Source organism: Cygnus atratus, chromosome 3, assembly GCF_013377495.2.
Source record: "Cygnus atratus isolate AKBS03 ecotype Queensland, Australia chromosome 3, CAtr_DNAZoo_HiC_assembly, whole genome shotgun sequence".
Classification (NCBI taxonomy): Eukaryota; Metazoa; Chordata; class Aves; order Anseriformes; family Anatidae; genus Cygnus; species Cygnus atratus.
Genome location: NC_066364.1, coordinates 114445980 through 114473062, shown reverse-complemented (window position 1 = coordinate 114473062; position 27083 = coordinate 114445980). Strand labels below are relative to the sequence as shown.

The 27083-nt window shown below is 45.1% G+C and overlaps 1 protein-coding gene across 6 annotated transcripts in view; it reads right to left on the bottom strand.

The window, feature by feature from the left end:
• Positions 1-27083, bottom strand: part of PAK5 (p21 (RAC1) activated kinase 5) — an 88112-nt gene that overhangs the window by 23629 nt on the left and 37400 nt on the right. For all 6 annotated transcript variants that reach the window (XM_050709981.1, XM_035553061.2, XM_050709980.1 and 3 more), the window contains one exon: positions 16009-16223. In XM_050709981.1, coding sequence (XP_050565938.1) covers positions 16009-16212 — 204 coding nt within the window. In that variant the 5' untranslated portion in view covers positions 16213-16223. The remainder of the gene's footprint in view (positions 1-16008; positions 16224-27083) is intronic.

Here is a 27083-nt window from a genome sequence, read left to right as displayed (position 1 = left end):
ACTGGTTTAGGAGGATGCTACCTGGCCCAGGTGAGGGGCTCAAGCAGCTGAATAGCACAGAGTATTTAATTTCAGTGTCTGATGATAATCCTTGGCACTGCTTCATTGTATAAGCACAGTCCTTCGGTGCAAACAGAGGATAAAACGTACCTGCCCCTGAAGAATGCTGCAAATCTAGATCAAAATGCCTCGGCAGTTCTGCCTGAAATCTGCAACCACCCCAGTGAAGCACAGACACTGCTGGTGTTAAAAACGCACCACTGACGTTATTACTGTAAACTAGGATGTAAAAGTCATTTGTTGAAAAATAAGAAAGGAAGCATGATCTTAAAGTGATGGATGTTTTCTACAGAACAGTCAGTGCTCTATTATTACTATTGCTATTATTATTATTATTATTATTATCTTCACTACATTATTATTATTGTCACCAACATCATCATCTTCAATATGTTTATTTGCTTTAGCTTGTTTTTAAATTTAGCACTTCCCTTATATGAAAGGAAATACATCATGATGAGATTCCCCTATTGCTAAATCAGACAGCCTATTCAAGCTTGATTTTTTTTATTTTTTATTAAGAAAACACCTAACGCTATTGTTATCAAAAGAACTATTGTGTCCATAGAGCAGATAATTACAGACATGTTTCACAGAGACCCTGCGAAGTACTCTATATTGTCCAGTGTTTTTCTGAGTAGAAGTTAGGATGTTTATACACAGATGTGATACACGGTGCCTCCCTGGTGGGCAGAGTTAATTCTTCACAATTTACTAGGCCTAAAAAACAAATTAAAATCCCAAGGCAGGTATTATTCTATAAGAGTAATAAAGGTAATTACTCTGTAAGAAAGCTCACAGAGCATCAAAAATTGGAAATAAAGGCAAAGGAGCTGTTTCTACAGAACGACACTTACACTGGGCCTTGTTAACCCTCCTGAAGTCATTTGCTCCAGAGAAGGTGTTCTGGGGGCTCACAGCACCCTGCAGCTTTCCTCTGAAGAAACAAGCCAGAGATTGACAAACTGCCATAATTATGGCCTAAATTTCCAAACCTGAAAGCCTAATGTTAGCCAGAAGTACCCAGGTTTGAAGGTGTGACTTCAGTGGAAGGACAAGGGACAGCCCAAATTGCTGACATTGCTCCCTTAGGGACTTGGGAGTATCATCACTGCTCTGCCAGGCTCTGTGCTGCACTAGTGAGCAGGGGGAAAAGCTCCTGGGACGGAAACACAACAGCAGAAATTACAGAAGATGTAAAATTCGAGCTCTAGCCTGAAAAGCAAAACAAAAAGCTTGAAAGAAAACCTAACAGAAAAAGCAGGCTCTATCAAAAGGGATGTAAACATAGATTTTCCTGGTATTAATACCTTAGGAACTGGTGACTAGTTTTTGCAATTTTAAAGGCTTTATAAACTGAAAGAGACAGCGCGTGTTTCCACATCAACAGGGAACTCATTTTTCCTCATCTCAATTTAGATAGAAAATGGTTGTTTTGTGTTTTTTTTTTTGTTCTTTTTACCCCTCACTGTTCTTCAGATTTTTAAACTTGGAAAATTTTTGAAGCTGTGGCAGGTAATTAGATGGTTAAAAGCAAGGCATCGTGTGCAAAGGTTGATCCACTGAGATTTATGAGGTCTTTGTTTGTGACTACCGAGATCATGTAATGGAAACCTGTACAGTGCCCAGGCATGCATGACAAACAGAAATCAAATCCTACAGCAGGCGCAGCTTTAGCTGGGTTCCACCCTGGGAAGATGGGATCCGTTACAGTCAATACCCCATGGTCATTAAAAGACATTTTCAAGGCGTTGTGCAATTGGGGTGGATCAATGCTACACCAGACAAAGGAGTGCTGGTGAGTTTTATGCTGCCATTACCGTCACCCACTAAAATCAATGGGACGCAATCTCTGTGAATTAAAGCCGGTACTGTGAGGCTGCAGCTCTCAGTTCTTTTCCAGTGCTCTCCGGACAGGTTTGGCGTTTGCTCTGGGTGCTGGTGACAGCAGACATCCTTCACGGCGTTGCCGTAGCGCTCTGTCCTGCAGTGATAAGCCATAATGGATCTGTCTGCAAGAACCGCTGCCTTGCCTCGTTTCCAAGAGCAGATGAAAAACAGCTTCTGCGCTCAAATACTGTATTAACCTTGACAATAATGAAGTGGGTAATTAACTGTTTTGCCCTAATATGACCTTGCATTTATTGTCTTTAAAACTACTATACTTCACACAGTTGCTAAGAATATATCAGCCTTTGTCCTTCAGGAGCTGTGGTTTCAGAAGTCGACAAGGATTTAAAATCTCTGTAACGCACAGGGTGGGAGAAGGAAAGTTGTTTTAGGAAATGTCACCTTATAAAGAGCCAATCTAAATTCTGGTTTTGCTTCTAGCTAGCTTATCCCCTCATTTTCATTGTATGTAAAATAAAAGCACATCCTATGCATATCTGAAAATCAATTTTTGCTAAAGGAAAGAGGCACATTGCACAGCTGGTAAAAGTAATGTATGTGATGGAAGCGTTGGTAATTTATCTTCTTGTGTTGCAAGAATATAAATTCTTGCAACTTCACAAGCCTTTGAAGTATTTGAAGTTGTGTTCATGATACCACATTTTACTCCTTGGCATAAGCAAATGTGAACAGCACTACCTTGGGGAGAAAACCAATCCCCTCATCATGTCAGACAGAAAACTCCATCTTTCCTGGGAAGTAACAGCTTTATAGCTGCAGCCAAGGGTGCAAGTGTCAAGGGTCTGCCTTTGATCTGCACTTGTGAGAGCTCAGACTGAGCAACAGCCTTGGCAGAGCTCACAACAGCTGGAGACCCTCCTAACTCCTGGAGACAGTTGTGAGCATGCAGCAAAAACCTCCTTTTGCCAGCTGCTGACACGAAGTGGACAGCTAAATTTGGACCCTGAGCTGCCGTCTTGAGGGGTGACAAAAGGACAAGGGTTAGGAAACTGATGTCTTGTCCGCGACGTCCTGGCATGGTGGCCTCAGCTTTGCATGACCTCTCCATGCATCTGGCAGACCCCCCCTCACCAGAGGCTGCCCCAAGGCTCTCCCTTTTGCTGTCAGCTGCTCTCACCACCACTGCAGGAGCCTCCTGTAGCCACAGAACTATGTTGTACTGTGAAGGAGACTATTGGGTATATTTGCTGCTTTGGATCCTGAGACGTGGCTCGGTGCCATAAGCCAACTGCTGGCTGTAGGACCGCCAAACTTCATCCCAAGTCAGAAGCAGTGATGCCACGAGCTGTGCAAGTGAAACACCAGTGCTGCATTTGGGCAGCTGTCTCCTGACCTCGACAGGCAACAAGCAGATACAGCCAGCAGCACCCATGTGCACTAACCGAACACCTCGCTTCCCCATGGTAATGAAACCCACTAAACTAAGAATGAATTTTAGCGTGCCTGTGCTGCACAGCGTTACCCTGGGAAGACGCCTTTTGCCAGCGAAACTCATCAGGTGTGTGGCTAGAAGCAGTGCTGGATGGGAAGAGACGTCGTTCATCACTCTGCACCCTCCAGGACTGTCCTACGGGATCTGTTCCAGTCTTGATCTACAGCCTGTCCATAAAGCAGCTATTACTCAGAGTTCGGCACAAGAATACATAAGAGACAGGGAAGTATGGCAGGATGCTTCTTCCTGAAGCCTGCAATTTAAAGGTTGGTTTACACCCGGAAGCCTCAAAATTTATATAATTTCTGTTATTAATTCCTTCCCAATGCTATATATTCTCACCCTCTGTACAAAAAAGAAAATAATAAGAAAAACAAAACAAAACAAAACACTACTCATTTCTTGTATCCCAATGATTCCTCCCGGGGGAGTTTTGCAGACAACACCTGCACTGGATGCAGAGCAGAAGTGATACAGCTTTCACATGGCTGGGATTTGCTGCCTCTAGTCTAACTTGATCCTCTCTGGTAACTGCAAAACTATAGCTCCAGTGGCTAGAGCTCAGCTCAGGCCTCTGCTCCCTGGCCCATACATGCGATTTACACCACAGAGTCACTTGAGAAAACAGGGAGCATGAGACTGTGTCACTGGCCCCTTGCAGGTCCGTGCCTAAGCACACGAGCCGTGCCCTGACCCTGGAATCGCTCTAACCCTGTTTTGGACCTGCTGATACTGCTTGACGCTGCAGCCCCCTGTGGCAACACACTGCTGAATTTCACTACACACCAGTACAGCACTGCCGTGTCTGCCTGAAGCCCCTTTCCTCCCGACTGTGTACTCCCACTGCAGCAGGATGAGGCGGGTGGTGGTTCACCCTTCACCTTACCCACCGCATTCAGGATTGTGCGAGCCCTGCTCACAGCCCTGCCCTCTCTGCTCTGAAGGGCCCCAGGCTTTTCAGCCACCCCACATCCGCTTGTCCAAGTCCCACAGTGTGGGATCATGGCAGCAAGACAGCTTTAAAACAGTCAGCCTGTAGAGCTGGAGCCCATGGACCTCTCCACACCGTCACAACCTGCTGGTGGTGCCACCTCACCGGCTGGTCTTCCCTCCTGGTGACACGAGACAGGCAACACTTCACTAGCTGTGAGGGCAGGTGCCATGTCCTTGACGTGCTGGTTTCCAGAGCTGACTCAATGCCACCACTATGAAAAAGCAGCCTTTGCTGGTCACCCACCAGCTCAGCAGCGCGTTGTGCGGGAGCTTCCCAACAGGGGCTGGCTTGAACGGGCTGGGACCCCAGCCACGCTGGGACCCACAAGACAATCCCACGGACACCACAGTCATGTTCCTAAGTAAGCACTGGCATCGCCGAAATTTTTTTGCTGCTGCCCAACAAAGACTGCACAGTAGCGAGCTGAGCTTGTTACAACACACTGCGTACATGCAACACCATCACCTCCATTACCCTGCTGCTGCCAACAGCATGGGAGAGGTACGATGCTGGGAAAATGTTGGCACGGCCACACGCTAATTATTGGAAGGGTTGATAACGTAGAAGTGAAATTTATTCAGCCTGGAAAATATACATTACTCAGTGGATCAAAATAAAGGTATAGCTAAAGGTTTGAGACAAGTATAATGATCTCAACAACACCACTCGTGCCAGCTGTTTGAAAATCTTCAAAAGTAAAATGATGGAAAACTATAGAAATGCCTAACCAAAACCACGCTGTGCAATTTGTCAGCCTTCACAGCGGTTTTAAAAGTTAGTTGCCATAACAACAGGAGCAACATTTCATTATAATCACATTCACTGGTAATTCGTTTGACATGTTAAAATATGGCAACTTTAACAAAACATTTAGTTTTAAAATTCCACTGAAATATCTATGTTCTAGTAAGTTTTCCTTTTTTTTTTTTTTTAAAGAATATACAAACACGGTCATTATATGTCATTTGGATTGTTATTAAAGAATACTGAACATCAAAAATAACTACTTGGGTCTACTTATAACACATCAAGTATGTGAGATTTTCTATCTAATACGGGTACAAAGATCCATCAGACATAGAAGAAATGAGAGTGAAACGTGATTTTAAGGTTTTAGTTTGAGTGATAAACTTAGTGTATCTATTACTTGTATATCTCATAAGTGGTTCACAGGGAGAGGAGAAATTTCAGATTCTGAAAATCTCAGAATTTCTATTTCATATGACTTCTTCTGAGGATTCAAAATTTTCTTTTATCCCAACACAGAATGAAAAAACAACACATCCCAGAAGATGAAATTCCTCAGAAACATTAACTGTAGGAATTTCAAGTGCCCTCTTAAGAGCATTGCATTTTCCTAAAGCTGATGGAAATCATTTCAGCCTGATACTGTACGCAGTGGATCTACGAAGCCAAAAAGCCATATCAAAGACTGTAGATTTTTGATCGTGTTTTGGATAAAATCTTTTAATCGGTGTAAAACTTTCCTACTTTGTCAAATCAATGGTTTCTAGCAGGAAAAGAAAAAGACTGCTCACTTGGAAAGCCTCTGGCCAGCCCGACTGATGAGCACCAGCAGGACTTGGTATTTTAGTTCTCCCTCCTTCAAAGCCACGTCATCTGCCAGGGCATCTGTGCCAGTTATTATTATTTTTTTCAGAGGAAGGTGTAAGTCTAATTGAGTAAGATTTCCCAAGCTGTAGTTGTGGTCTGGCATCCCACAGCTTCCCACTCGGGCTGACTTCAGAGGCAGCTAGAGGCTGTGAAACTCAGAGCAAATCTGGGAGCATTATGGCAGGAAAAGGGCGATGTTCTAGGTTAGAGAAACCCTGCCCTCCAAGAAACACAGCTCTACTTTTGTCTTGTTACACTAAGATAGACAAATGCTAGAAGGTCGTGACATGAACCAGGACCAAAGTTTGCCTCACGCAGAGCTGTGCATTCCCTGAATAGGTTTCTGTCCAAGGAGAAATGACACAATTAAGGGCAGTCAATAGAAAGCAATGAAGCTCCAGTGCCTCTAACTAGTACCTCAAAAATCCGGACTTGCAAACTGATTTGTGCCTGGATTACTGAAGAGCTACAGACGAGACATGGGAAGGATGCTCTGTGTGCCACAGCTCCCATGCCTCAGCCAGGCTGCAGGTGCAGGGGGCAGGAGACGAGGTGCGGGGCAGCAATCCTGACCCCTCCTCACTTCTTGCTCTGTTCCGAGTCCGAGCCAACTTCCTTTGGTAGATTCCCATTTTCTTCATTTTTTTTTGGTATCTCGTCAGATGCACACATTAAAGCACAAAGTGAGGATTTTGACAGCCTGACAATTTCTAAGAAGCAATTTTAACTACCTTTCTATTTCTAGTCTACCTACTGGCCACACTGGTGGGGAAGGAGCCACCAAGGCACGGGGCGGGTGTGGGAAATTGCCCTGCACCCGGTGCTGTGCAGCCATCTGTAAAAAGTCTCTGTCCCATGGCTTTAAAAGGGTGAGGAAGTTTCAAAGTACTTCATGGAAATTGGGCATTCCTGGCCCCACACACATAAAGTGTGGTTTTTTAACCTGATTGATGCCTCTGAGTACCATGGCCTCCTTCATCTTCTCCTGAAACCTCACTCTTTGATTTAAGTAGGAATTTGCATTAGCAAAATAAAAACACGTAATAATTTCAAGCACATAGCAAAGTGCAGAGTTTTTATTTCCAAGGAAATACTCGTTTCCCTTCCCAGGGACGGCTATTACTAAATGGGAAGTGTAGCAGTAGGAATGCCCCAAGTGGGACTAGCCCTCATGGCATGACTTTTACCTGGAAACCACAGTTATGCAGCACAGTGTTCTTCTGCACCTGCGTTAGGTCAAATTTACAAAGCAAGTGAGAGGCAAGACTCCAAGAGCTTCCTGAGCTGATGTTTTATTTATTCACTCTTGTTAATGAGAAGTGCAAACCAAACACCTTCTCCACGGAAACAAACCAAGAGATTTCAGCGGATTGTCCGCAGCAGCGGAAGGTGCAGGGACGATGCCCAGGACAACCCCACAGTCTCATTTGCAAGGAGCTGCTGAAACATTGCTCAGGGAATCTTGATTTGATTCTACTTGATGTGCCGGCCTGCGTGCTCTGTCCCCTGCGGCAGATCGGCCCTGCTATGCTCAGTGAGTTCACCTGCTGCTCCCTCCCCGTCCTGCAGCACTCTGGCCGGCAGGAAAAGCCAGGAAGGAGAGCCAGGTGGTGTGCCCCATGTCCCTGCACATAGCTAACACAGTACAACCCACCATACAGCACCGGAAAAGGGCTGCGGGATGGGAGAGAGGCAGCCTCCTGCCCCTAAGCTTCTTCCCAGGATGGTTCGTAGAAGCCGCCGTGTTCTTACCAGGTTTCTGTGCCTATATATCCTGCTACTAAAAAGTGCTACTGCACATGGAGGCATCTTCTCTGGAAGTTTGTACTGTGCTCTGGGAATTATTAAATGCAAATTAGGACACAGATAGCAATTACTGTTTTGTTCAGACTACAAAACTGTAAAATTCACTAAAATTCATAATCTCTTGCTATTCTTTTAACTGTGTGTTCCTGAGAGCTAATTAGAGCCTGCTGGATCTGATCTTTGCAATTAAAAAGTACAAGACCTCACCCTAAATACATCTCTTTTGTTCACTTTTCTCTCCCCAAAGATCTGTATCTGAAATGCTTTACTTTTTCTAGCCTGCAAAGCTCATCCTGTGGCAGTGACACTTGAGCAGAAAAGGTGTGTAAAGGTCTCTGTGGGTAAGTCAGTGTTCCTCTCCCCTAATAACAGAGCTTGTCGGCCGTAACTGGGTCCAGCCTGACGGGGAAGACAAGACAGAAAGAGCAGCAGAGCAGCTTCAAATTCCTAGAGAGCCACAAAGCCCAAATCTAATCACTGCGGAGCAGGAGATAGATAAAAACACATTTACACTTGCAGCTTTGGCTTCACAGGTAAGCGAGCTGCTTGGCAACATTATCTGTCTCCTGATCCTCCTACTCCTGAGGATACTCCTTAGAATATATTTAGTGGGAGTTTGACCAGCATGGTTTCTGCTCTGGACTACGATGAACCAAAATAAATTTATCAATAGATCTAGGAACACAGATGTGCAGAATGTGTAGTTACTGTGTGATTACTGTCATGGCACGCTTACACAGAAACTGAAGTAGCAAACCCTGTGCTAGGGCCGATGTGAACTGCAAGTGGTGCCTGGCAATTTGGTACGGAAATCCCTTCCACAGCCTGTTACAACACAGGACACAACACATGCCTTGAACAAACGCCATCAGATGCCCGAGCAGATTTCTCACTGCTTCTGTCTGAGCTCGCTGACATGAAGGGAGGCCAATTTCCAGAGATTCCTTGCTGCCACCTAGTGTTTCCCACTGATGGACACCAAGAGAAGAGTGACATCTTCGTGTCACCACAACTCTACATCTAAGCCATGTCAGCAGCACCACGAGAGGTTCAGCCAGTCCAAAGAAATCCCATGGGGTATTTACTCCATCAGCTCTCTTGGCTGAGTTGAGCAGGGGCTTGCTGGACTATTTCACTGATGCTTGGTAAAACACATTCATCCTTTCCACGTGTTCACTGGGGAAAACACTGTTTACACGTTACCGTTTATTCTTTTGCACCTTGCTCTGGGGGATCGGTGTGGTACAGCAGCCGGAAGGACCCTGCCAGCACAGCAGCCACCCCAAAGCACCCCTTTACCTGCCTGACCCTTCCTAGGCCTGAGCCCCGCTTCTGTCCCCAGAGATCTTGTGGGTCAGTGCACACAAAGTTTTGGAGGCCAAAAGCGTGGCTGAATGAACTGAAAGAAAACAGCAGCCACGTGAGCAGTGAGTGACGGAGGCAGAGCCCTCCGGCTCCAGGAGGTACGCTGGGAGCACGGCTCCCTTCTCAGGGCAGGCAAGCAAGAGGAGGTACTGGAACAGTCTCCTAAAAGTTGTCTTCAGGGACTAATTTCCACGTTAAAAAATGAATGTGATTACTGTCCTTGCTCAGGATCTAATTCCTGCCTCTTTTCAGGTTACCCAGCGCTACCTGCAGAGCATTCCCAGACTGGTACCCCCAGGGGAGACCAGATTCAATTTCTGAAATGCTAATACTGAGAGTTTGCCACAGGTTACTGTGTTTCTTGAGCACTGAAGCAGGCTCTAAAGCCTCAGCAGATGTAGACTGTGACCTCCAGATTTACTTTCAATCTTCATTTAGCATACTGCAAAGTCCTGCTCACCCAGGTAAACTCTTATCAGTATAACTCAAGCCTGAACACTGTTGCCCTTGCAAGATTTCTCCAACACTAGTATTACTTAAAATCACAATGCTGATGTAAACAGCATTTAAAAATATTATTTTATGAATTTTATTGGAAAAAAAAAACAACTCACTTGTTGAGTTGTTAACTCAAGTTGTTAACTCAAGTTGTTAACTCATTAAGCACAGAATGCTGTAAACCATATTGTTGTCTATCACTGCTATGGGACCAGTAAATCCTTTCTCATGCGAGGAGACCAATTCAAGCTCCTTTGGGGCTGTTGGGGACCTTTCAAACAAGGGATGTGATCAGCAGGTAACTGACCATCACCCCTCCAAGGCAGAGAGGCAAAATCATCCACTTACAGTCTCTGTGCAGTGTTAAATATGTCTACGTGGTCTAATGAGGACCAAAGCATCGCCCCCTACCCTTGCACTGCCTGCATTAGCTACAGGGACCACATCTGAAAACCACATTTCTGCCAGCAAAATCTAGGAGTCATCTGAGCATATTTCAAAGACACAAATAAGAAGATGGAATGTGAAAAAACTATTTTTTGCCACTTAAAATATTTACTCTGAATGGTGGCAGAGTTTTTCATACTAGCAACCTCAGTGTTTCTCTAGGATGGCCAGGTCCTGCTTATGAACCCTGATGCTGGTGTCTACAACTCAGCTGCAAACAGACCCTTCAAACACACGTGGCTGAAACTAGGCATTTGTTATGAGGGACAAGTATCTCGGTCAGAAAAATTATGTGAACAGTTCGTTTTCTGGTTCATTAAAAACTGAGGAACATTTTATGTTTCAGCCAAACTGAAATGATAACGAGTCTGATGGTTTCTTCTCATCCGAAGGAGGTTCTGGAAAAATGCAGTGGTATGAAAACAAACAAGCTGCTGCTGCAAATCTGATTGGGAACTTCACTGTTCAGAAAGCTAGAAACTCAAAACTATGAAGAATAACTGAGAATACATCAGTTGAAAGTGTTGTGGAAAAGAAGAGCCTCCCTAATTCTAGTATGGCTGTGGGTTGCCAGTGTGACTCTGTAGTAAAAAAAGTCTGTGCATTGGCTAGTGTATTTTTGACAGAGATGAAGACATCTTAACGCCACTGAATGCATGTGGGTATGGGGATGGAGAAGACTTAAGGTCTGCTTCAGTCTTTGAAACCACAGTATTCAAATATTTTCACAGAAATAAATGAAAGACAGTTTCTCATCTCTAAGATGTGTCTTCTTCCAGCTGAAACTCTTTACATTGAAACTGCATTTTCCATAAAATGAACGACTCATCTGGAAAAAAAATATTCCTCTTCTTTTATTCAGGCATTCTTTCTCTTGAACTAAACTTTGCATGAAGCAGCAATATTCTTCTAAAGGATTTATGCAAAAACCTACAGTTTTCTGAAATCAAACAATCAGAAATAAAAACAAAAGTTTCTGCTGTACAGTGTAGTACGTATGAAAACATATTAACCTAGTGATATATGTTATAAAAAAAAAGCTGTGAATTTCTCCCATTTATTCATACTGTGGCTGATTTTTATTTGTACAGAGACAGACTTCCTCCAAGATTACACAAAATCAGTGACTTGGCTCTTCTCATACCAAGTCAACATCACAGTAAGACAGGTTCTTGGACACTAGGTGGCATATTTGTATTACATCTGTACAGGGAGGTACAGAAGTAGCATTGTCACTTAGAAATGTGGGAAATCGAACAGCCCTCAAGAGAGGAGCATTATCCTTTTGAAAGAAAGAGCATCTACTTAAATATGCTGCAATAATTTCTTCTGGCACCATGTAGCATCAAAAGCATTCCTGTTTAGTCATCAAAATAGATTGAAAGTGGGACTGCCTTACAGGACAATTGCAAATCTGACCGTAATTACTTGTAGATGAAGATGAGCAAGGAAAGCTGCAAGGGAACTGGCTAGAAAGGCTGGCAGGGACCTCTGCAGGCCATCCAGTCCCACCTTCAGCTCAGAGCACAGACAGCATCGAAGCCTGGTCAGGTGGCTCAAGGCATCGTCCATCAAAGTTTGCCCTCTGCAAGGGTTGAGTCTCTCTGTCCCACAGTGCCTGCTGGCAAAACATTTTCTTTCCACCCCAAATTTCCTGTGCTGCAAGGTGTTAGCTCTTTCCCCGTTTTGGAGATGTCCCCTTCACCTTATCTCCTCCCAGAGGAGCCCACGCCAGGCCCAATATGTGACTGAGAAGTGTGCAATTGGAACCCGGAGTTCTTAAGCACAAATTAGCACGATGCAGTTACAAGGAAGGCCCACGAGATGTCAGCAGCCCTTTGGGTCCTGTGCTGGCAAGAGCAGTGCTGTGGATCTGAGGTTTCCTGGTGGATGGGAGCCAACCATCTTCAAGCAAGAGCTTCAAACTGTCCCATCCACAGGGGTATCATGGGGGGAATAAATAAAAACACATAGCTATGAAGGAGAGAGAAAAATTGTGGCTATTAAAAGAGCCACAGAAAATATCTCATTTTCTGCTTATTTTTTCTCTGTGTAAAACAGAGGCTGACACGTAGTAGTAGAAACTTAAAAAGGTTTTAAAGATTACAGTTAATTCACCAGTATCCAGGTCAATTTTGACAGGCAGCAGTGAGGAAAACTAAAACTACAGACAACACAAACCATGCGGATTACACCACTGAAACATGAGGATGAAGGAGAGGAAAGTCAGTGACCCTGCAGCCTGCCCCATCCAAAATTCTCTGACCTGTGAAGCCCAGCAGCAGGTAAACGAGCTGCCACAGGTGAATGACACAGTTACCATGCATCTCAGGAACAAGTGGCATCTTCTCCTCCAGTAACTCACAGCTTGGCTGTTTGCTGCACTGGGAAAAATGAGGAGGGATTTTAATTTTAACAAGTCCTCAGTGCTGTCCTGCTCCCGCTGATGGCCATGGACGTTCAAGCATTGTAATGGAGCATGTCCATGAAACCAATGCTAGGCTCTTTTGACAAGAAGCCCCCACATAAGGGTCCTGGTAGTTCACGAGGTCTATTTTAAGTACAGGAAGACACAAAGAGTTCACATTTTTCACACAGAGATGTTTTCAGTGAAGAACCAGCCTTTTATCAAACCCCCCTCTCTCCACGCCCCAAATCTATCATGATCGTTGTAGCTTTCTGTTTTGCATGAAATCTTGTGCCGCGTTTTACCGATCCTCGCTAGCATCTCAAACACACAGCGCTTTGCTTGTATCTGGGTCACCCGCGCTGAGGAGGGGAATCCTATTATTGTTTCTGCTTGTACTGGGAATGAATGAATTTGTACAGCCAGCTCAAGGCTGGATTCAAGCTCTGACATTACCACGATAAGCCAGTGCCAGCCATGTGCGACAGGACCACAAGCCTTTATCCCAGCCCACGCAGATCTGTGGAACAAGCCCCTGGGTGGAGGGGGTCTCCCAGGAGATTTGGGAGCCTGGGGTGCTGCCGCTTCTTCAGCGCTGCTGCTTTCAGTATAGGTGGGGCACTGAGAATATTTATCATTTACTTTTACCCGAAGGGATACACTACAGGCCATCACGTCCTATCTGCTTGGCAGATTGAGAAACAAGCAAACAGGGCAAATGGGGAAGACAGCAAAACCCACAGAAGCCAAGAAAAGTCTTTCCCTTCCTCTGCTTTGGCTTTGCGTGAAGCCCAAAGCAAACAAACCCAACTCTGTCTCAAAACCCAGCAAACATTCTCTTCAACTCTACCCCTATAATGTGCGCTGCCACGCAGCTGTGAAGGCATACCTATTAGCAGCAATGCCTCTGCCTCGCTCTGTGTGTGTAGTCAATACAGAAGTAATTGAAAAGAGAAGAAATAAATAAATGCAGAAGAGCAAAGCTACCGAGGTGCCACGTCACCTGCAACCACTGCTCGACCGACTCTGGCCAAGTGCCTCAGCCCGACGTAACCCCAGGACTCAGGACGTGCCCAAGTATCAATCTGCTGCTACACCTCAGTGCATTTACAAGGTGCTAATTAAACTATATCAACTGCTGTATGGACAGAAGAAAACCAGTAAACAATATTATGACCTTGGAGCCTTTGGCTCCCAACTTCCCAAATTGCAAAGGCATTGCAGATCTTCAGTTCTCACCAAAGTCATGAAATCCTTGGTGCCTAAATCACTTTTTAACAGAAATAAAGGTGCTAGTGCATGTTGCACACACACAAAAAAAATCTTCATTAAATGTTCATGCTGAACTACTTTAGCAACATGAAATATGTTCAAAGTTTCTCTCCGTAAGCTACGTCAAAGTAAGGCGTAATTCTTAATATACAGTAACATGATTTCTTTCAGTATTCTTGCATTAAATGAAAAATCCCATCTTCCCTCTGCTACAGCCCCTCCTGTGGGTCCCTCTGCAGATGGGCATGTTTGTGCCCAGCCCCACAGCGAGTGCTGAGACAGAGACTGGGTTACAGACAGCCCGGCCCCAGGAAATGTGCCATGGGAAGGTGTTGTGGGACATGTGGATGCAGGATGGACCCTGGTCACCCAAGGTCCACCTGGCCCAAGGACTCCTGATACACACACATACGTAAAGGCCCCCTGTATATAGACATACGTAGTCCTCTGAAAAACAGACAGAAAAGCAAACCAGACAATTTCTTGGAAACGACTGCCAGTGATTTTCTCCACTTTGAAGTGCTGCAGATACTCATTCAGGGCTTGAACCTTCCCAGCCCGCAGTGTGTATTGCATCACCAGGGCTTTGCGCACAAATAAAACTATGCAGATGTCTGTTTGCAGGCCTAGACCTGGATCCACATTGCCTGTAAGCTGTTGAGGAGCTAATACATTTTAAAACATTTTAAACTTATGGATTTACAGCTCCAGAACTACAGAAAAGAGATGGCACTACTGTAAGATAAGAAATGGATTTGTTCATTTTAAAACATCTTTATGCATTCGTGTCAAAATACCCAGAGATATTTTGGTGTTTAAAAGGACTGTGAAACAAGCTTGCTCCTCTGCCCTAGCTGGCAAAGGTTTGCCTGCTTTTTTTCCCACATTATTCAGGGCCTCTATTATATAGCAAGATATTTTATCACAGCAAAAAATCCAAGACTTTGCTTTTATCCCCCTTGTCCCGTAGCAGCACCCAGAAATCCTGATCAGCAAGTGATGAGTGTCCTTCAGGAGCAGGCAGTAAATGCAAATTTAGCAAAGAGCACTTATGAAATATAAATATAGAGTCTGCGCTCCCAGGATTATCCGATTTTCGCTTGCCGCAGAAAAATCCACACAAAGATGAAATCCTAAATTTATCTTTCAGCTGCGTGACAGTGAAGGGTATATGTTCTGCCACCATACAGGTGTCATCTACTGGGAGGTAGGATGTGCAATTCTCATCAAAACTGCTAAGTGAGGGCACGTTTGCCCATCTGTATCTTGAACCTCTAAGGATGGGGATCCCAGAGCTGCACTGGTGCCTGCCCAGTGCTGCCCTACCCTCTGAACCAAGGCTTCTCCTCACCTGTCCGGGCCGAATCCCATGAGCCACAACCTGGGGCTGTTTCCCCTCATTTTACCACCCAGAAAAAGCTTTGCTCCACCACCTGCATAAACCCACAGGCAGCAGTGGGTGGCGATGAGATCTCTCCCTGAGCTCCTTGCTGGGCTGAACAAGCAATTTCATTTTTTTAACTTACATGTACTTTTCCCTCTCTCCCTTGCTCCAAATCGCCTTTGCCTAAAGCACCTTTCTTAAATTAATTATCAAGGAGCTTTAAGCTGCAGAGGAGCAACATTTGGGGCCTCCACTGGGACTTGGGGCTTTTTCTTCTGCAGCCCAGGAACACAAAGGAATGGCCCAAGTTAGACCCATGATATACACTCTCATGGGACAGTTGTACAAGTTTTATAAATATAATTTTTCCTTGCAGCTCTAGTAATTAAATATTTGGATTTGCAGCTCTCTCTGTACTTGCACACTCCCCGGCCCTGCCGGGACAGCTGCTCGGGGTGATGCAGATAAATACTTTCTGTCTGTTGGTGCTTGGTGGCCAAGCCCGACACGTCACCTCCTTCTCACTTCCTTTCTATTTCTAGCAATGTGGGCAGAGTAAGTATACTTGAGTGGTTAGAGCAGAGTAATCAGATAATCTTTCACTAAGACATAGTTGCATCCAGAAATTGGGATAACAGGCTCCCAACAATAGCCCCCACCCTGCAGCGGGTACCTTCTGAGAGCACACGGAGGCACTTTGGGGCTGAGACCAAGCCCCACTTCAACTTCGAAGCAGTATGGCTTCATTGAGGCTACATGCAATTAAAGACAGGCTAGGAAATACAAAGGAGATGAGAAAAAAAGACTTTGCACAATACCTTCATAGGCGCGAGCTGGATGGGAGTGATGCATGAGGGGTCCACCATAGGCTTGGGCCTGTTGGCCGTGTCCGCCAGCAAGCTGTGCCACTGCTGAGGTAGTCCTGTGAACTTCTGCTCCCGGTGGTCAAAGCCCGTGTGAACCCGATGCTCGAAGTTAGAGGGCCCAGAAATCTCCAGCCTTTTCTTCTTCTTTCCAAACATGGTGGAAAAATCTGGAGAAGTAACAAGGAAACAGGAAAAGGAGAAAAAAAATACATGTTTTGTTGCAGCCTGTAGCCATTCTCTCTCCTGCATGGAGAATTTCAGATGTTATTAGCTAAATACCTGCATAGGTTTTAATTTTACTCCACACTTACCACCTTTGAGGTCTATGCCTGGAAAGCACTTACCTGCCCTCTGCTCACAGGATCTGAGATCGCAGGAAATTACCTCGGTCTCTGACCTGCAGGTGTCTGTAATACCCTGTGAAATAAGGAGCTGCCCCGATCCCCAGCAGAGAAAGCCCCAGGTCTTACTTTCTGCTCCTCTCCCTGCTGCTCTGTTCGAGCTGCAGGGTGCATCCCAGGAGAGCTGGCAGCCCAGAGCTTTACGGCTGCAGCGCTGTACGGCTCTGCTCAGAGGCCAGCACTCAGTGTGAGCAGCAATTTATTCCTACGCCATTGCAGCGCTGCAAATAGATGGAGAGCACAGAGCTAATTCTAACCCTGCATAAGTGCCTTCATCTGCATTTGTAAAGGGTCCCGCTCACCAGTGGTATCGGCTGCTGTGATGCATTCACATCGTGTGAGCTGTCCTTCAGAGGGAGACAAGTCACTGCAAGAGACCCACACCCCCCAAGTACCTGGGTTGGTGCATGGCTGGGTGCAGCTCACTGGCTTGTGGCCAGCACCCTCAGGTGGCACCAATTACAGCGAGGGCCCTACTTATTTAGAGGTGCAGGAGCAGGGGCAGCTCCTTTGATCCCTGTGCACATGGTGCAGGGAGGAGAGAGGGTCCCTCTACCACCAGTGCAATGCCTGTGCAAGGAGCTGGAGGCTGTCAGAAGAAATGTGACCTGCCCTGTTTGTACGTCGTTGGACAGAGCTGGCTGCCCGGTAAAGCTAGGTGTTACAGCATTTACTCAGCAGAAAGAGAGACTTTGTTTAACTCCATTACTTGTTATTCCCTGACGTGAACAGAGACTTGTTAATCTGAAGCCCTCTGTTATTCTCAAGGTGCTGTTAGCATCCTGGGAGGGTTTAACCACACAGATCTCTAATGATGGAAATCCCCCAAAACTTATTTTTTTTTGTGCTGGGATTTCAGATATTTTTTGCAATCTCTGTCACAGCCTCATGTTACTCCTAAAAGGAGGAGTTTGGATGAACTTCAGTGTGTGTTTCAGGGACTGGGACCTCCTTCCTTTGGAGAAAGGAGGAGTACAACTATTTATTTAGCATCCCTGTTCCTGATCAGAGGTACTCAGCTTGAATTCTTTTGCTTGAAACTATTTGTTCAGAAAAGCTTACAAGTAGGTGTCAGCTTGTTCCAAGCTTGATTCTGATTTTGTGACTATTTTGGATATTTTTCCACTGTTTTCTGGTGTGGTTTCACTTTTTTTGCCCTTTGATGTGTGGGTTTGCTGTCCTCCTGAGGCAGCTGGGGAAGGCAGTAGGAGAGGCTGCAGGGGAACATGGGTAGGTTGCTGGGGCAAGAAAGGTTTTGGGGAGAAACAGAAAAAGGAATTAACTGCAAGTCAAAACGAAAGAAGGTATTTGCTCACTGTGTCAGAATAGGAAACAGCCAAAACAGTCAACATTTGGATTAGTCCTTGGATTTGGTCGGTCCTACCTTAAACAAAGCAGAGCTCAATGGTAATACTGAGGCAAGTTCAGAACTGGCTTTTACAAGGGACTACAGAAAACTGCTGCCTAAGGGACAAAGAAATCCCTGGCTCCAGGGAACTGAAACATGGTCGTGTTGCTTTTCAGTGAAATACTGTCCTGTAAAAATTCTTTGCTTGCTCTTTATTGTCTTAAGAATAACCCTCCACCTTGATCTCATGGCCATTTCAAGCAGGGCTCAGTAAGCCCTCAAGCCGCGGGAACAGAAGCACCTGCCTCAAATAGAAGAGCTGCCTGGTGAGGAGGCCACCAGCTTTCTAAAACCTCTCCCATCACAGGAGAGACTCAGCTGTGAAGCTGCTGCCCCAGTTTTATGATTCAGGCAGAGCAGCTGTCTGAGAGAAGTTCAGGGAAGAAAATACAGTTGCATTACTGCTACTAAAAAAGATGGGATGATAAATCAAGTATGTATTCTGTCCTCATTCCCTCTTACTATTTCACTAAAAGATCAGGCCCATTGTTTAAAAATTGACTGCCGGGTGCTCTACACATCCCCTCTGTGCATGTGCAGGTGATGTCTCCCTTGGGTGTACTTTATTTAGATGGAGCAGACTTGCTCGCCTTCCTTGGTCTTTCCCTGAAGGTCTCATCTTCCACACCTCCCTCTGGCTTTTGTTCCCCTTTTTTGAACTCCCTCTGAATCTTCTGCCCTGTTTGACAGTCTCTTTCTCCACATCTGTTAACTTCAGTATCTTCCTCTCCTTTGCCTCCTGAAACCTGTTATAATCACTTGGAACATCACGAACCTTTTATTTTTCTTGTTGATGGCATGCCTGACACCTTGTGGTACTTGCAGAAATGTTTCCAGCATAGCCCGAAGTCTTAATGATTGGTCTCTGCTCAATGTTATTTACTTTTGAGGCTTAAACAGAAGTACCAGCAGCTCAGGTAGGAGCTTGTACTCACTGATCATTTCCAGGGCTCCACAAGCTGCAGCTGGTGTCAGATCAATGGATCTGGATTGATTTCATTCATGCTCTGGGATTTGAATCTATAAGGCCTATTGGAGGCACATTTTAAACCTTTAAAGCTCTAGAAATGTGCTTCTTCATCTAATCAGTGCCAGTACTTGCATGGCTTCTATGCTGGACTTGCTCCCTAATGCAACTGCTGGATGCTTCAAGTCCTCCAGACACCTGTGGGTAAAAGGCCATCAGCTGGCAATGGTGCACATTGCCTTTTTAAAGAAGTAATTCATTACTTCTTTAATTCAATACATTATTCTTGTTTTTTAAATTGCTTTTTGTTACACTGCTCTCTTCCATGTTTTAAGTACTATTACAGCTGGATGTAAATGTGAAACTTGGCCCAGCTGCACCTCTGCTTTCTCAGGAGAGTATTTAAGTCTTACGTCTGATGCCAAGGCCATGCTTTCACATAGGGGCAGCATTTGAAGCCTGGGCAATGGGACTCGCTCTCCCGACTGCACCTCATGCTTACATCAGCTTAAATTGACCGTGAAGCTACAGCAGGAGAGACAGGGATACCAGCACCTCGTACAAGAAGAGACAGATTCAGCCATGCGGGCAAAAGCACAAATGCTATGTGTCTCTGTGGCTGGAGAGCATCTCCCGGGGGGCTGTGCCCATGACAGGCGGCCAGGAAACCTGGCTGACAGCAGCTCTGACCCCACAGGAGGGGGGCAGGAGTCCCCCAGGTGATGCAGCCTCTCCCCTGGCTCTGCAAACAGAAATGTGGTGCTACCAAGGGAGCAGAGAGCCCCAACTGACTCCTAATGGCATCAGTAATAGATGCTGAGTGCTGCCTTTTTGCTTCATTAGCCTGCAAGGTCTCCCTGTCTCATTGCAAAGTAAAGCCAACCTCTCCTTACTGTGGTCGCTCTGAATAACTGGAATTAATACATGCAGTAATCCACAGAAACTTCATCTCCTCTGATTTCTCCCCCAAGAATACAGCCCTTTGTGTAATTGCAGGCATGGACACAACCTTATATACACCACACATACGTATCTGTATTGTGGAGAGGAAATGTTTTGGTGGATTTGCACTAACTTCAAATGGCACTTGTGAACAGGAGGCTATGTGGCAGCTGTAGGTCAGGCTGCAGCTGCCTGGGCTGTGTACCCAAACTGACCCCCATTCACCCTGCTTTCTCAAAATGATGACTTCAATTATTCCCTCCTTTTTCAGGCCATCACACTGAAATGCTGCTGCATGTGAATGATGTTACTTGTTTTCCTTGACTGTCTGAGGACACAGGTTTGGGGCAGCTGAGCCAGTGAAAACTCCTGCTCCTGGCTCATAAGAACCCTGGTTTGGTCTCCAGCATGTCCCAAACAAGGTGCCTCGTCCTCAGATCTCAAAAAGAGAAGACTTAATCTTTTAGTCATAGCTTTATTGATCTGATACAAAAAATAAAGCATTTAATCATGGGGAGAAGTAGAAAACAGCCTGGACAAGTGAATAAATGAAAATGCTCTCCAAGACTTACCAAATTGTTTTGGGAATAAGACGTGCCTAGGTGCTCTAAGAGAAATGATTGACCTCTCCAATTTCCCAGGATGCTGGATGGCAGGTGTGCAACAGAAATGCTATGAAACTTCTATTGAGAGCAGAGAAGGCATCCTATTAAAGAAAAAGTTCATTCAGGCACCTACCTGTTCTCTGTCATGGAGAACAGCAACTGTCTCACAGTTGTTAGGAAACCCTAATTTCCTAATGGAATTAGTTAAGAAAAATCCCCCTGGCAATGGGGCAGTAGCCTGCATTTAGTGGAAGCAGAGGGAGGGAGGGGGCTGCCTTCAGGGCATCCTCACCCATTCCTCCCCATGCCAGAGCACCCATCCTTAAATTAATCCCTTCTGACAGCCTCCAAGGTACTCCTGACCATGCCAGGTCTCTTGGCAAATGCCATCCCTCTGGTCCAGCTCCTCCCACGCTCACCCCCTACTGACCATGAGGAAATGAGAGCTGTCACACTCCTAAGTTGTTGCTATTTTTGTGAGGATGAGCACCACCAGGATGCCTGTGCGTGCTTTGCTAACAGTCTGGCTGCTTACAGCGTGGTGCAGGGCGATGCTCAGCGCAAGGCAGGGGCTGTCTCAACAGCTACTGCTGATGGCAGTGGTCTTGAGCTAGCCCTTGTGGGGGAAAGGAAAAACAAGACTCATTAAGTGGCTTCAGCAGGGTACTTCTACAGAAAGGCTTCACCAATCTTTATGCAGTAATGTAGTTGTGAGTAGCACATGTGTTTTGTGTTTGTAAATGGGAGTTTTGAAGAAGGCTACCATGAGCAAATAATAAGTCTGATAGTTTAAGAACAAAACTAAGCCTGTTCTCCTTAGGAAAAGAAGTCTGTGGTCAGTTTAGGGCTGCTGTGCTGAGGGGCTCCTCCAGCCCCTGGTCCCCCATGGCACAAGATACAGATGAGGGACTTGGTTTCTTTACCAAAGGCATGCTGGAAAGAACACGGACATGATGTCTGCTGGAGCTGGATGCTGGCAGGGACAATTAGACAATGGCACTGCTTCCCCTTCCAACGATGGGTGAGTTACCTGCAGCGGTGCTGGCCCCAGCTGTGCTGATGGGGAGAGGGGAAGGAGCAGGGAACAGCAGTGTGTGAGGGGTACTGTTCAGACACAGCCGCCCAAACCCATTTGTAAGGTGGCAGTTTAAAAAAAAAAAATCCAATAAGATCACCACCTTTGTTATGTGTATCTCCTCTCAGGAAGGGAGTACTGCCCGCTCTGCTGGTGCGTGCCGAATGGTGGTAACAAAGCTCCATCCTGCTGCCGCAGGAACACAGCAATCCTGACAATGTGCTACAGGAGCAATCACGGCACTGTTCCCTTAATGCTGTTTACTGCAGTGCCTAACAAATCGAATTAGATGCAATCAGCACAGCCTGCCTGTTAGATCTAAGCCAGACCTGGAACAAAGTTCCAAGGGGCTCCTCTTTATCTTACTCCTTTCCGTGCACAGAAATACTTCACTGAGCACCACAGTGCCATGAACTCCTGCACTGGCCCAAATGTCACGCATGACCTCCAATGGTGGATTGGGTCCTGACATACACAAAAAATTCCCTCTGGCTGAGATACCTGCCCGTGCGAGGTACAGACCAGTAGAGTAAATCCCCTCCATCAGCTACTGTCCCACCACTGTGCTGCTTCCCGGTCACAGGTCAAGGTATCTTCCTGGTAAGTAGCGTGCTACAGCCCTGCCCTGGGGCACGAGGTTAGCAGTATTATTCTGGGTGCCATGGGAGCCCATTCAGGTCCTTGCAGGGGGGTGTCCGAGCTCAGGACACCTCTGGGGATTCACAGCAATAGCCTCCCTAAGAAAAGTTAAAGCCTTGCCCAGCTTGTGTCCCTGAGTTTCTCCTGATGATTCCCATTCAGAGATGACAGGTCGCTGTTTATTCACTCTCATACACCTGGGCTCCATCCTAACGTTTTGGCAGGTTGCCTCTTCCCGTACTTGAGATCAGGGTATACTCAGACAAGCTGATGAACTGAAAAGCTGAAAGTCCAGATCTATGTAAATAACCCCAGAGAGCAGAGTTTTCCACTTACAGCACGTAAAACCTGAGGCAGTTGGAATAAAATGAAAAAAGGACACCTTAAGTTCAAAGGTTAACAGTGTTCTGTATCTTTTATCCTAAATATGTGCAATCCGATCAAACCACTAAATGAGCAAACAGAAGTCTGCTCAGTTCTGACTTACATAGTGACCGAAGGCCAGTGAAAAAGTGACAGATGCTTTTTCTTCCCCCCTCAGTAAGTAGCTCTTCTTTTAGATTGAAAACTATGGAGGTAGGAAAAGTTTGTTTTGTCCTGTACCTTGAAAAGTTCCAAGGCGTCCCAAGTACATCTGCAAAGCAACACCAACTGCACTTGCCATCCCAGGTGATCCCACAGACTGAAGGTGTGTAATTTTGTCATAATTAAAAGCTTACAATAGCCTTACAATTAATATAAATAATAAAGCGAGATGGGTATTTTTACTTAAAAATGGAGCTTTCAACAATTGTGTACCATAGCTACCCAAGTTTCTTTTGCTCATGACAGCCTTCCAGCAGCCAGGTGCTGTGTTCCACCAAACCAAGGGCATCTTCTGTGCTCAGCAGCAGCACCTGCTCATAACCCTGGGAAGCTGCCCTGGGGAAGAAGCATTTCTTACCCAAACCTTTCACTGGTTCAGCTCAGCATGTGACTGGGTTGCAAATACTCCCTCAGGAGGAGCTTGTTTTTCATCGTCCGCCTCAGCCCAGCAACACGTTTGCTTTTTAACAGCCAGCAGTTAGTTCATTCTCAATGAGGAAGCGCACGCTGCAGTCAGTCCAGCAGTCTGTAGTTCTTATGCAGGGGCTCCTGCCGGTTCCCCTGCTGTGCAGCCTTGCTACTTGGGGCCGGGCAGGCTATTAGGGTTTGGAAATCGGCTTCGCATGCACTGAATGCTCATCTGCTGCAAGCCCTACTGCCCCCAGCCCTGCAAAAAAAGGCACATTTTCCCCCAAGGCAGTCATGTGGCCAAAACGACTGGTTACAGTCAAAAGTGTTAATAAATTGCTTCATTTTCAAGAACTTTTAGAAAGAAATACAGATTGTAAAATGGGAGATGGGTGCGAGTTGTTGTTCTTTAATAATTTTTAGTTACTAATAATAGTTTTATGCACATCCCCCAGTTGTTCTCCTACAAAGCAAACGAAATGTAATAATACATCATTAGCTTTGCCAGCCTCCACACCCACTTTCTGATTAATTGTAACCTTTTCCGATACATGATCATAAATGAACAGAGTATGAACTGCGAAGCACAAACTAAATTAACGTGTCAAGCCAGCGCTCGAGATAAATGTGAGCGGGCTGGTGTTCATCCCGAGGAGCTCGCTCCTGTCTGCCTGCTGACTGATGGCAGAGCTTCCTCTGGTTTTCCTGCGGCTGACATGGGCGCAACTGCTGCTGAGACACATGGGGGAGACCGAGCCAGGCCAGGAATAAAGGCACAAACCCCAGAAAATTCAAAACTCAAGAATAGCTGGGAATTCAAAGCACTTGCTGTGCTTTCAAGCTAGGGGGTTTACAACGGCTGTTCGGTGCGACTCTGGAGTTGGGTTGGCTCCTGTTAAACCTAACCTCAAACTTAAACTCACTGTCCAGCAGCCCTTGCTGAGCTCCTTAATGATTTCTTCACTCTTTTCTGTCATTCTTTCCTTTCAAGGACTGAAAAAGTCTATGGGTCATCATACAGATGGGGGAAACCTACAGAAAACACTGATTCGGGTCCACATACAGTATTCTGCCTCGCTGCGAGGTTTTGCATACAGCAGCAGACATATCTGTGCATATATATAGCTACAAAAACAAGGAAAATGTTTATTTAAAAAAAAAATAAGGAATAGCAGCAACAATAGTTTTGTATTTCTTCTTTGTTTGCTTTAAGGGTGGTTCTAAGCTGCTTGGCGGGGCTCTTTGCTGGCTGCAATCACAGCATGAATTACCTCTGCAAAAAAGTGTGCCTCAGACGTATACTTTTTAAAAATAAGTCACCTCCACTGTGTTATTTTTAAACTGAAAACACAAAGAATACTATTGTATTTGTCAGGAGATGAAATAAAAAGCAATACCTGGAAAAGCAGAGAGGGTTGAATGAGAAGCCAACACAGCTACTGGAAAGGCTCTTAAAAACTTCACGGGTTTGACCAGGCTTGATGCATCACTGGGACAGAGGAGAAATCCCAACTGGCTTCCCTGATGAGATAATCCTAAATACTTCCCTAACAACGACAGGATAGTTCTGGATGTACAGGCTATCTTTTGTTTGGTCACTGATCTTATCTAGAGGGAGATCTCATTACCTCTACATACACAGCAGTTTCAGCCCATGAAAGGAATAACACCCAATGCAGGAGAGAACCAAGTTGGTTCATCCGTTTAATTGGAGACCCAATGTCCCCATGATCCCGGCTTAATCCTTTGCTCTTCTTGATCATGACTTTAGTGTTTCAATTTAGAAACAATAAAAGAAACCTTTAGAAAATGTTCCGGTGCACCTTACCAACGAATCGCAATGACCATTTTAACTGTGCCTCTCCGGAGGCAACAGAGAGGCCCTACAAACCCTGAGCAGACCAAGCCAGCCAGCGCTGCCCCACCTCAAGAGTCCTCTGCCCACACTGCAGACTAAGCTCTTCTGCATGTAGATAGTGTCGCTGATGAAAATTGAATCACTTGTGACCATAAAATTTTCCCAGCCTTACTTTTACCTATTTTGGTTCAAAAAAGCATGGAAATACCATTTTCAAAGCACAACCACATGAATTTAGGCACAAAAAAGCTTAACGGTCAATGGGATTCAACTTACTTGTGTAAATCCCATGGATTTTCAAGGTATGTGATATTTTTTTGAGATGGGACAGATTCCTAAGCCATTTAAACACTGAAAATACATGTTTTAATCATAGCAAAATAAATCCTGACTGACGTCTAGATCACACCAAACTAGCAGTAAAGTGCCATCCTTTCTAAAAACGCTCCTTTACCCTACAGCATTGTGCTCATTTCAACCTGAGGTCAAACTGGCCAATTTTTCAGAGTTATTGTGTCACTGCACAATATAATAAGTATACATTTAAACAATTACAAGCTGTCCAGCACTTGTCATTGTCCATGTTTCTTTTAAACCCCACAATACCTTGTTTGTGGTTGAAAATTCGTCACACCACAGCCCAGCAGGGTGTCTCTTGATAGCTGGCCCACCAGACATATCTAATAGAAATGCACAATGGAACAAAATACAGGAAAAAATAATAACAAAAGGCAATGCATGCTTCTAGAAAAATAGTAAAAGCTGCTACGGAGTGGCCAAACCAGGATTTATGTCCTCTAGGGAACAATACTCATTCTTCTTATTGAAAGCTGCTCTTGTACGAGGGCTCATTTCCACACACTGACTGACATGTGCTTTCCTAATTTAGAAGTCGTGTGACTCCCAGTGGATTTTAATGCTCAGTAATTTTCAGCTGAGCAGCTTAAATGCACATATTGTAGTCAGTCACTCCCTATTACCTTACACACATGCGCACACAGCAACGTGCAGACGGAGTTCCCTGCAGTGAATTGGTCTGCAGCAGCTCAGGGCACATTAAAAAGGGGAAAAAATAAACAAAAACAAACGCCACTAACCCCTGGAGGTAACTAAAACCATTTCTAGCACTAACAAATGAAAAGATTCCAGATTTTCAGAAGCAATTAGTTCTTTGGGTGCTCAGCCTGAGATAACTAATGGTATTCATTTTGCTGGAAATGTTGGACACCCACAGGGAGAGGGTATTAAATAAGGCACCCATTAAGTGAGACACCCCAAATCTCAAGCTACTTCTGAAACTTAAAAGCAGATGAAATATTTTCCTGAGGTTTTGTTATGATGACTATATTATTACATTTAATATTTTTAAAATATAATCTAATTATGAAGAATGTAGCTAACGATCCAGAAACAGCTACTCTCTTTTAATGTTTTGAACGAGCAAAAAAATATTCAGGAAAAGGAAATGCTGCCAAGAACCAACGCAATGATCTATCAGGAAAGCAGGGAGAGCAGGAAACCCTGCAGAAAATACCAAAACCAGAGTGGTGAAACAATATGACTTAATTCTGAACATCAGCGTTTCTATGGGGAGGGCTGACTGTACAGTAAGAACTGCAGGGAAAGGACTCAGAAAGTGGCTAGAAAATGCTCAGAAACTTGCTCTGATCGATCACGCCCCAGGTTATACCACCTCTGCCTTTTGGGCTACATCCTCAGTGGGTCAACCAGCAAAGCCTCAGCAAAATAAATGGATTGCCACCAACTTGCAACACACTGAATGGCACACTTAGGCATTCAAATCATCTTTTTTTTTTCATATAAAACTTTAGTTTTAACCTTCTGAAACTGAGTTTCTTCCCCTACACCCGATGCTGGTCATAAAGCCAGCATCACAGATGCAACAAATGGGCTGCTGGGAGCCTGCAGCAGCACAGGTCGTTTTCCAGCAGACAGCCAGTGACAAGCATGAGTGGGACTCGAGGGGGACGTACACCTGTGGCAGCAGTTCTTCCCATTCACATTTTCATTTGTAATACAGATTGCTTTGCAATAAATGATAAACAGAAATGAATGCTACCTCATGCATTATTAACGGAGAGTCTGATAATAAGAATGTACTTTAGGATGAAACACATC